The following is a 9,062-nucleotide window of genomic DNA, read 5'->3' as shown; positions in this document are numbered from 1 at the left end:
GATTTAGGACTTGTCACCCTCAGAGAAGAGAAACCCAGCTGCGAGAACTGCCCCAGACAATTCCCCTCCCCAACAGCTGGGAACGTGAGCAGAGGAGCATGAAAGCCTGGCCGGAGCGGTGCAGGAACCTGGAGCTCCATGCTGGCTGGTGGTGGGGTGTTTCTTCCGAGGTGCCCGTCACTGGTGTCCTGCTAAAAAGGATTTGGGTTGTGGCTTAGGAAACTGGTTTTGGCCTCTCTGCAGATGGGCCTTGTCTGTTCAGCCCTTGGACTCTGCTGCTGGCAGACAAAGTCCCGAGGCTTAACCATGCCTGGGCCAGAAAGGGGTCTGTGAGTCAGGATCCTTCCTGGGGCACAGGTCCTGTCTCGGGCAGGTGGGACAGAAGCTTTCAGCTGCCCGGATGAAGGTTTCACCAGAGGTTAAAGCAAACTCTGTGTGTTCCTGCAGACTGTCACTGCGTAAAACCTGCCTTGGCAAACTCCGGCTAGGAAAAGCCGGTGTCAACAACAGAGGAGGAGCAACGAGCCCCTTGCAGACTTCAGCCGGGAGAGGGTTTCCCTTTCTCGGTGGTGATCGAGACCTTGCTGGTTGTTTCTTTGCAGAAACTGGGAGCGAGATCCAGAATCACAAACGTGTTACTTGCAGTAAGGTTCTTTTCATGATTCCCTTGACTCGTAGCTCAGACTGTGCTGTAAGGAGCTCTTTAATGCAAATGTAACGACATGAGAAGTGGGATTTTTGCTGTCCCAAAGATCTAGCCCTGGCTTTTGTGCTCAGCAGTACAGCCCAGGCTTCTGAGGGACCCAGCAGAGCTCCCACTGAGTTCAGCACAAGGACAGGGTGAGGCCTGTGCTCAACACACTCAAGTTCTTAAGTTCTGGGGGTGCAGGGAAGTTCAGGGTTTGGTTTCCTTGGCTGGCCAAACCAGAAACCTGCAAACCTGCCCAGGAAGGGGGCTGCCGTGGAGGGGTCCCTTCCTGCCACCCCGCTGACAAGGATGGCGGGCTGCCAAGCTTCCAGGGCATCTCTGCATTCCCTTGGCCGTGGGAAGTCCCAGGGGGAAGGAGGGCAGTCAGAGCCCCCTGCACCAAAGCAAAGCCTGGGTGACTGAATGGGATGATCCTATGTGGTGCTCAGAACGCGGCCCAAGCCACAAAGCTGCGAGTGAACAAGCTCCCTGGGCTCTGAGTCCAGACCAGCTCAGCCTGAGCCTCACAGCTAATGGGATCAGGGTTTTACTGGTGTAACTTTATGCTCAGAGACCTGTCCTGCCCTCCCTGCACTCAGCTCCCCGGGACACGGGAAGATCACGCTGGTGTCTGTGGCTGAGGCCACTGCCTGCCGTGGTACAGTCTGCTGTGTCTCGAGGAGGGGCTCCCTTTGATGACCCCGCTTACTAACCGCTGCAAAGCGGTTTGGGAAGCAGCTGGCAGCAGTTTCCTGAGCTACACTCAGTCTGGGCAGGGGGAGAGGACACAGAGCCTCTGTAGGACTCATCCTGCTGGGACGGTCAGTCTCACTGGTGCATCCTCTCTTTGAGCAGCCCGAGGAGGTGTGTCACGGCTGGTGGGATGCTGTGGTAGAGCAGTCTCCTGAGAAGTCTCATCTGCTGTTAAAACAGCCGAGGGCTTGTAAAAGCAGCTCATGACAATGGCTATTGCAGTATTTGGGTGATTAAGGAGTGATTTTAAAAGATAATCTTACTTTTAGAAAATGCTGAACACTCATCCAGGAGTGACTTGAAGGCAGCTGACTCTGTCCTTGCCACTTGCCTCTGAAACCCCGGGTTTATGTGAGTTTAGTTAAATTCTTGGCCTTAATGCTGCAGGAGGGCGTTCTCCAAGCCCAGGAAACTCCCTGCAATGAACCGAACCCTCTTTCTGTCTGTCTTCTTCCACAGCGCAAACCTCCCATGACTAAAGAGTGCTGGCCTAGATTATGAGCTCGAACAAGAACGCTCGCTACAATCGTTTCTCCAGTGGCACAACCACCATTGCTACTTCCGAGAACACTAACGGGGTAAGGGCGGTGGGGCCAGTGGGGGCCAGGGCTGGGGCTGCTGCTTCCGCTCTCAGCCTCTCTGTTGAGAAAATTGAAGATACCTGTCACAATTACGGTATTGTCTTGCCTCTTAAAAATCACAATATCCATGGAAGAAAGGTGGGAATGTGCCTGTATGTCTTGTCAGCGGCTGGGGGAAGGCAGCAAGCCTCGGGCTGTCCTGCAGTGATACTCACTGACCTTCGTTTTGTCAATATTTCAGACAAGAATGGAAACAACCTTTGGCCCAGCCTACTCAGCTGTGACGACCATCACAAAGGGTGAGTGTGTCTCGCGCGTGGAGCTTCTCCCCAAAGCCCTGTGTGTGATTCCTGCCAGGTTTCCTGGTGGTTGTTTTAGAAATCGGGAAGCTGTGGGGAGAAGCACCATGTTCCTCACAGACAGGTGTCAAGGTGTTGGTTTCCTGCAGCCCAAGTATTGTTTAATCGTGGCCTCTGATCACCAGGCGTGATGGCAACGAGCGTGCACAGAACTGTTCTCCCATGAGGCAGAGGGAACAGTACCACTGGGAAGCCCTTGCTGAAATTAGAGTGTTGCAACAGGGGTTGACACAGAGTTTGCTACCAAACCTTAAACATCCCTGTGACGTCTCACACAGTCGTTACCAGCACCGAAAATTCCCATCTCCGCTCTCTGCCTGACTGTGAGTCACTGTGGGCGCTTTGGTAAACCCCCCTGCGGCCATTTTTAGCTCAGACCGGGGGTGCGAGTGTCCCTGCTCGTTGGAAATTCTCATGCTCTGTTCCACAAAGCCCAGCAGCGGAGGAACCCAAGCCCCGCCGTGCGGCGTCAGTGTCGGGGGAGATCTGCTTTTGTTTGGGAATAAAACTGGCCTTGCTTTAGTAAAGACAAACTGTGGCACTTGGCACTGGTTTAGATGAGGAAGTGAACACTTGCCTGGGGGAGGTGTTTGGTTTACATTTGTCCAGGACTCTGGATGTTTTGGGACTTCTGAATATTCACATTCAAAATTTTATACCAGTCGTTAATCTGATCTTGGTACAAATATCTCCGATTTAATTTAGCGTGCTTCCCTCATGCGACAAGAATATCCAGACCTCCCTTGACCGAAGCAATTTTTGTTGGTGACTGAGATATGAGGGAGGTTCCTTTTAACAGTAGTTTTAACCCGTGGAGCTGGTAGAACGTTCTCTGTGCTCTTTCCTGGGCACGCTCCCTTCAAAGGGCCACGTGCATCTCAGCGAGCTGTCGCAGATCAGGATTGTCCTGCCTGGCTGATGTGTCTGGGTCAAGAGCTGGGGAATCCCTCATCTTTTCTTCTTCCAAGGAACACTTACAGCTACAGAGGCAGACCCATGGCTTGGAAATGTTACTGAGGAGCTTAAAGCTTTTCTCTTTCTTTGTTTGTTTGCTTTAAAGCTGACGGGACCAACACTTTCAAGCAGCATCGCCGGACCCCATCCTCCTCCAGCACGCTCACCTACTCCCCGCGAGACGAGGACGATGGCATGGTAGGTGTTGCTGGGGCCCTCCCTGCTGACTGGCTTAGCTGATTCTCTGTCAAATGAGGCACATCTGGGGCTCCTCTGGACTCCTTTGCCTCCTGTGTCACCCCGTGCACTGCACTGTACTGGAGGCAGGAGCAGCCTCAGCATTCCCTGGCTGCTCCTGGGCTGGTGCAGTGGGAATCAGAAGCTGGTCCTGACCTGGGGTGTTAGGCTGGCACCGCTGGTGCTCGTTTTCAGACTGCTTGAAAATGAAGTGTGGTTGCAAAGCCCAGGAGCTACAGATCCCCCAGGCCTACCTGTGAGGGTGTACCTGCCTCCTGACCTGAGCACAGGGCTTGGGGGAAAACAGAGCTGCTGCCAGCCTTGTCTGGGGCTGTGACGGAGGCCAGTCAGTCTCCATTTGGGCGTGTGGCTGGACCATCCAGCAGCACAGCTAGCCCTGCAGTCATGACCAGAAAATCCATTCCTGTTTCCACCTCCAGGTGGGGCTTCTGGCCACAGGGAGCAGGTTTGAAACCTGCAGAGTGGGCTGTCGTCACTACAGACGGTGCTGAGCTCCTGGGGATTGCATCAATGGGGGCTTCTCACACAAACCATTCCCTTGTGTCATGATTTCTGTGCAGAAAATTTTGTATCCAGCTGTCTCATTCATCACACTCTTCTGAATCACTCCTTTCTGAGGGAATTTAGAGATCCAGCAGGCCTCAGGGTTAGCTGCTTAAAGAGAATTAAATCAGCTAAATCAATTAACTCAAGAATAGCAACAGCCAAGCAAACCTCAGTGAGTGGATGGATAGTGTGAAGTCTTGACCTTCTCCTGTCCCTAGTGCTCCAGCCACATCTCAGAACCCCAAGCTCCCATTTAGATTTAGTAGTAGGCTGCAAATTAAAGTAAGTACTTGAGACTTTGTCAGGTTACGACACCCAGCTTCTGAGCCAGGGATAAATGATCACTGCTCCTGCTGTGGTTAGTCACTGGCAGAGACTGGGGTCAGCACCAGCGTGGAGCTACACCGCTTCTGAAAGTACATTTGATGCCAGATTGCAAAGAGCTTTGTTGTCAGCATCCTGTAAAGTTCCTTCTGGTGCACAGAGACCTCGCTGTGTTTTATGTGAGCATGTGTTTGGTTTTCAGTTTTCTCTTCTCACAAAGCCCTTTGAGCGTTTGCCTCGTGTCCTTGGCACATGCAGCTCTCCATCACATCGCTGACCCCACGGTGCTGGGCTGCTCTTCCAGGAAGCCCTTGGCTGCCTGCACCAATCCTGTGGGCTGAGGGCTGCGCTCGCTGTGTCCTTCTCACGAGCTGGGCACTTCTCACATGGCCCAGGGGAGGATTTTTCCAGAGGAGCGGGGGGAGCTGGGGATGTTACGTTTAGCCATGTCCAATGGAGGAGCTCCCCGACTCCTCTGAAGACCCCAGTGTCACAAAGGGAGGGGTGCAGCCGAGAATAGGAGAGATCTCTCCTAGGACCTGGCCTGAGTCCTCTTGGACAGTCTCAGCCCACCTTCCCTGGAGAGCTGAGTATTCTTAAACAAAAACAGCAGGAGAATTAATGAGTGGATCAGGAAGCAGCCTGCAGCAGGAGGTGCTGACAATCCAGAAGCACCACAGCCCTGCTCCAGACAAACTCACTGACCCATTTAGGAAGCTTCCTTTGCTTTGTCAAGAAATAATCTGGGATTTCCCTTCCTAATCACTTAGTTTTCCCTTCTCCAGAAGCTGCCAAGGGCTTGTTGGCCATCGGAGAGACAGCTGGAGACGAGTCAGAGCCTCCTGTGACCTCCACCACCACTCTTTATTCTTTTTAAAGCTTCTGTTAACGCAACCAAAAGCAGAGCAGGGTGTTCTGGGATGACCAAGCAGAGGCTGACCCTGCAGAGCTGAGCTCTCTTGGGTCTTTCCTTGGCAAAACCAAAGGCTGCAAGGTACCTAGAGGGGCACTGGCCACCAGCACACTCCTCCTCCATCCAGCATTGTCTCCACAGTGCAGTCATCTTTCTCAGCACATCAGCCTCTCTCCTGCGTGGTTAACACCAGCCAGGACAGGGACCTCAGCCCGCAGAGTCACGCAAGCCTGGCAAGGCTGCATCTCTCACCTCGGCCTCATGGAAGGGCTTGTGGGCTGCAGAGCCCCCGCTCCATCAGTAGTTCCACAGGTTGTTGCTCCTGGTAGAACTGCTCCCTGCAGAGCCTGTGTTTGCTGCCCCCATTGCTGCATCACCTCCAGAATGGGTACTGAGCAGAGTCATTCTTGTTATTTTAATAACTTCTGCTGCTAGTGGAGGGAAATAATAAAATTAATGGATACACATAAAATTGATTTACCCCGTTATAACTATTCCTTCTCAAGGTCTACATATTTAGCCAGCAAATATGCTGTCTTTAAGTATAAGAGCATTATTCTTCAGCTTCTGAGCAGATGCAGCGTTTCTGAGCTCCTAGGATCCCAGCATCATGAAAGCTACGAAGCAGAGCAGTGTGAAGAACCGGCAGGGTCCTGGTCTGCTCCTCCTCTGCAGTAGAGTCTCTCTGGGGAAGGCAGCAGGCTCTAAACCTCGTCTTACATATTTCATTGCTGAATTTTCCGACTGCCCCACTGGCCTCCTGCACTGCTTTTGTCTGTCCCTGGGTCTGATGTCACAGGGCAAGCACACAAAAGGCAGCTTGGAAGGTTTGAAGGTGAGGGCAAAACCATTTTGCTCAGAAGGCAGCACAGGGCAGGAACCTGGGCGGCAGAGCCTCCTCTGTGCAGCGGTCCCCGACCCAGCTGGGCAGGGCCAGAGCTGGCCACGGCCAGGGTGAGTCCTCATCGAGCAGGCAGCAGGGCCAGCGGCTGACGTGGGCTACAGTCAAGCAGGTATAGGTGTGACACGTGTGGGCAGCCCAGGCATCAGACATCTCTTGTCGTTAAGTATCTGAGGCTTATGGCTTTGTTCTTTTGTCAGCCCACCCATTCTGCTCCATGAAGACTGTTACTGCTTCTCTCTGCCCTCCTCCCAGTCTGCCAGCAGCAGCTCTCCCAGGGTAATCCGGATACCAGCTGCACCACACCCCCAAATCCCGTCTCCTCATGGTCCAGAGCATCTCTGGTTTCTTTCTGACGCCAAATTGCATTTCAGCTCCATGCTGCTGGTTGATATTCTGCCTGTGGAGATGCGCTGCCGGTTAATGTTCCAGCGACAGCATGCCCTCGGAGCCAATCGCAAGGCTGCCAGGACCAGGGGGATTTTTCTTGATTGGTGCACGCGATGTCCACTGAGCTCTGCCCTCCCGAGCAGGAAGCGACAGAGCCGGGCTGTTACCGAATTGAATAGAAGGAAGTCTGCACACTTACGCAGAGAAATTTGGCAGAAGTTAGATAGTGAGTGAAACAACAAGTGCTGCCACAGAGATTATGGGGACTGCAGGAGCTGGGAGCTGGCTCGGGGCAGATTTACAAAGCTTGCTGTGAGGGATTAATTCTTCCAAACCGCTGCTTTGCGGGCGCGTGCGGTGAGTACACAAGTGAATGCACCTCTGAGAAAGTTCGTGCTTGGGATGAGGATGTCAGCCTGGTGTAGTGAGGTGAAGCAGAGTGGCGCCTGTCCCGGCTCCGAGCACGGAGCAGCATTCCCGGCGGAGGGAAGGGCTCTTTCTGGAGCTGCTCAGTGCAGCTCGGCAGAGTAGATGAACAAACGGGGCAGCTCAGTTTTGCAGCAGAGGGGAGCCTCTGTATGAAGGGGTTTGGATCAGGGGGAATTATTGGCAGTAACAAGAACTGTTTCTTATCTCTTTGAAGCCTCCAATCAGCACCCCGCGCCGCTCCGACTCTGCCATCTCCGTCCGCTCATTGCACTCGGAGTCCAACATGTCCTTGCGCTCGACGTTCTCTCTCCATGAGGAAGAGGAGGAGCCAGTAGGTATTTGGGATTGTCTGAAGGAGCAGTGTTAGGAAGTGCAGTGTCTAGAGTAACCTAGTGGACTCTTGTGAGTACATACAGTTATCGTGGGCAGATTTTTTTGTGATATTTGGCATCTAAAAGCCTGTCAGGACTCCTGGTTTTAATTGTTTCCACCACTGACTTCTGCAAGTTCCTTCACTTCCTTGTGTACCATTTCCCTCTCTGTAAAGAGGGGACAATGGTGGGGCTTTTCTGCTTCTCAGAGGAAGTCTTTGCAAAGTCCTGTGTGAGTCCCCGGCTCTGCTGCACAGCAGTGAGGGGTTGCAAGGCCCTACGGGTTCAGAGCCCCATCCTGCACGGCAGGCTGCGGGGCACCCCACCAACTCGATTGTAAGCCCCAGGAGGGTGCAAGGAATTATCCACACGTGACTCTTGTTGGGGGAGGGTGCTTTTAAGCTGAGCTTAGCTGGTGACCCAGTAACTAACCCCAGACTGGATGCATGAAAGGTCAGGCAGCGTGTGCCACAGGTCTGTGATAGAAGTAAGTGTTTCACACTGAGGGACCACAGGGTTGTGTTTGCATTTCTGAGAGCAGTGCGGGATGAAAAGACAGCCGGAACTGCAGTGATTGGTTTGAAATGCTGTGAAATGTGAAGCCCTGCTCTGGCATGGAGCGGAGAGCCATGCTGCTCCAGCAGGACGTGCTCGGAGCCCGGGTGATGGCAGCTTTAGTTGGTAAATAAAAACAGAGAAACGGGCCCGTTGCAGCAGGAACAATGTTGTTTTCTGCTCATAAGGGGATGAAAGAGCCCTTCCTTCAGGATGTTTCAGAAATGCAAAGGACAAGCTGCTTTAAAACTGCTTTTAAACTCCAGGCTTGGTGCAGGGGACATTTTTGACCACACACTGTTCAGTCCAACCAAACAGAAAGAGATGAATGGTGTAGCTCACACAGCTCCGGTGACCTGAGTCAGTCTGACAAAAGTTGGTCCATGCACTTTGCTGTCGGGTCCTGATCGTGCCACATCTGGTGGCCCCCAGTCTGTGACGAGCTGAAGGTCCCCAGCCATTCCCAAGTTCACTCCTCCCCTGCCTCTTACACACTGGAGGGCAGCAGGTCCAGACAGAAGTGTGTTCCAAGATAAGGAAATCCTTAGCATGCCTGGTGCCCCAGGCTCCCCAGGGCTTCCCAGGGCTCCCTGCTGAAGAGTGAGTTTGTTCCCACTGGAGGCTCTGGCGTGTTTGGAGTAACCCTTGCGCTCTCTGTCCCTTTCTCCTCCTCTGCAGGAGCCGCTGGTGTTTGCTGAGCAGCCGTCCGTGAAGCTGTGCTGCCAGCTCTGCTGCAGTGTGTTTAAGGATCCAGTCATCACAACCTGTGGGGTAAGGCAGTGCTCTTCCAAATCACAAGCGAGGGCCTCACACATGTCCTGTGTGAGCTACAGCCAAGCCCTGACTGTCCCCGGTGGCTGTCCCCCTGAGTGAGCAGCAACAGGGCAGCCCTGGCCGGGGAAGCCAGCGTAGGAGCAGAGATGCTGACGGCCTCCCTATCCCGGCCACGGGCAGTCTCCTTGGCGTGGCTTCAGTGAGGTCTCCAGCTCCTCCTTCCCTGTTCTGAAGGGCTCTGCAGGGTGCTGCTGCCTCCTGGGCAC

The 9,062-nt window shown here is 53.5% G+C and overlaps 1 protein-coding gene across 1 annotated transcript in view; it reads left to right on the top strand.

Moving 5' to 3' along the window:
* The first annotated feature begins 1,898 nt into the window (after positions 1-1,898).
* TRAF7 (TNF receptor-associated factor 7, E3 ubiquitin protein ligase) overlaps positions 1,899-9,062 on the top strand; it is a 19,494-nt gene continuing 12,330 nt past the window's right edge. The window contains exons 1-5 of the mRNA XM_010139330.1: positions 1,899-2,019; positions 2,264-2,321; positions 3,442-3,533; positions 7,311-7,427; positions 8,701-8,793. Of these exons, the coding sequence (XP_010137632.1) occupies positions 1,939-2,019; positions 2,264-2,321; positions 3,442-3,533; positions 7,311-7,427; positions 8,701-8,793 (441 nt within the window). The 5' untranslated portion in view covers positions 1,899-1,938. The remainder of the gene's footprint in view (positions 2,020-2,263; positions 2,322-3,441; positions 3,534-7,310; positions 7,428-8,700; positions 8,794-9,062) is intronic.

This window comes from Buceros rhinoceros, unplaced genomic scaffold (genome assembly GCF_000710305.1).
Source record: "Buceros rhinoceros silvestris isolate BGI_N320 unplaced genomic scaffold, ASM71030v1 scaffold35650, whole genome shotgun sequence".
Lineage (NCBI taxonomy): Eukaryota > Metazoa > Chordata > Aves > Bucerotiformes > Bucerotidae > Buceros > Buceros rhinoceros.
This window is presented reverse-complemented; position numbering and strand designations above follow the sequence as displayed.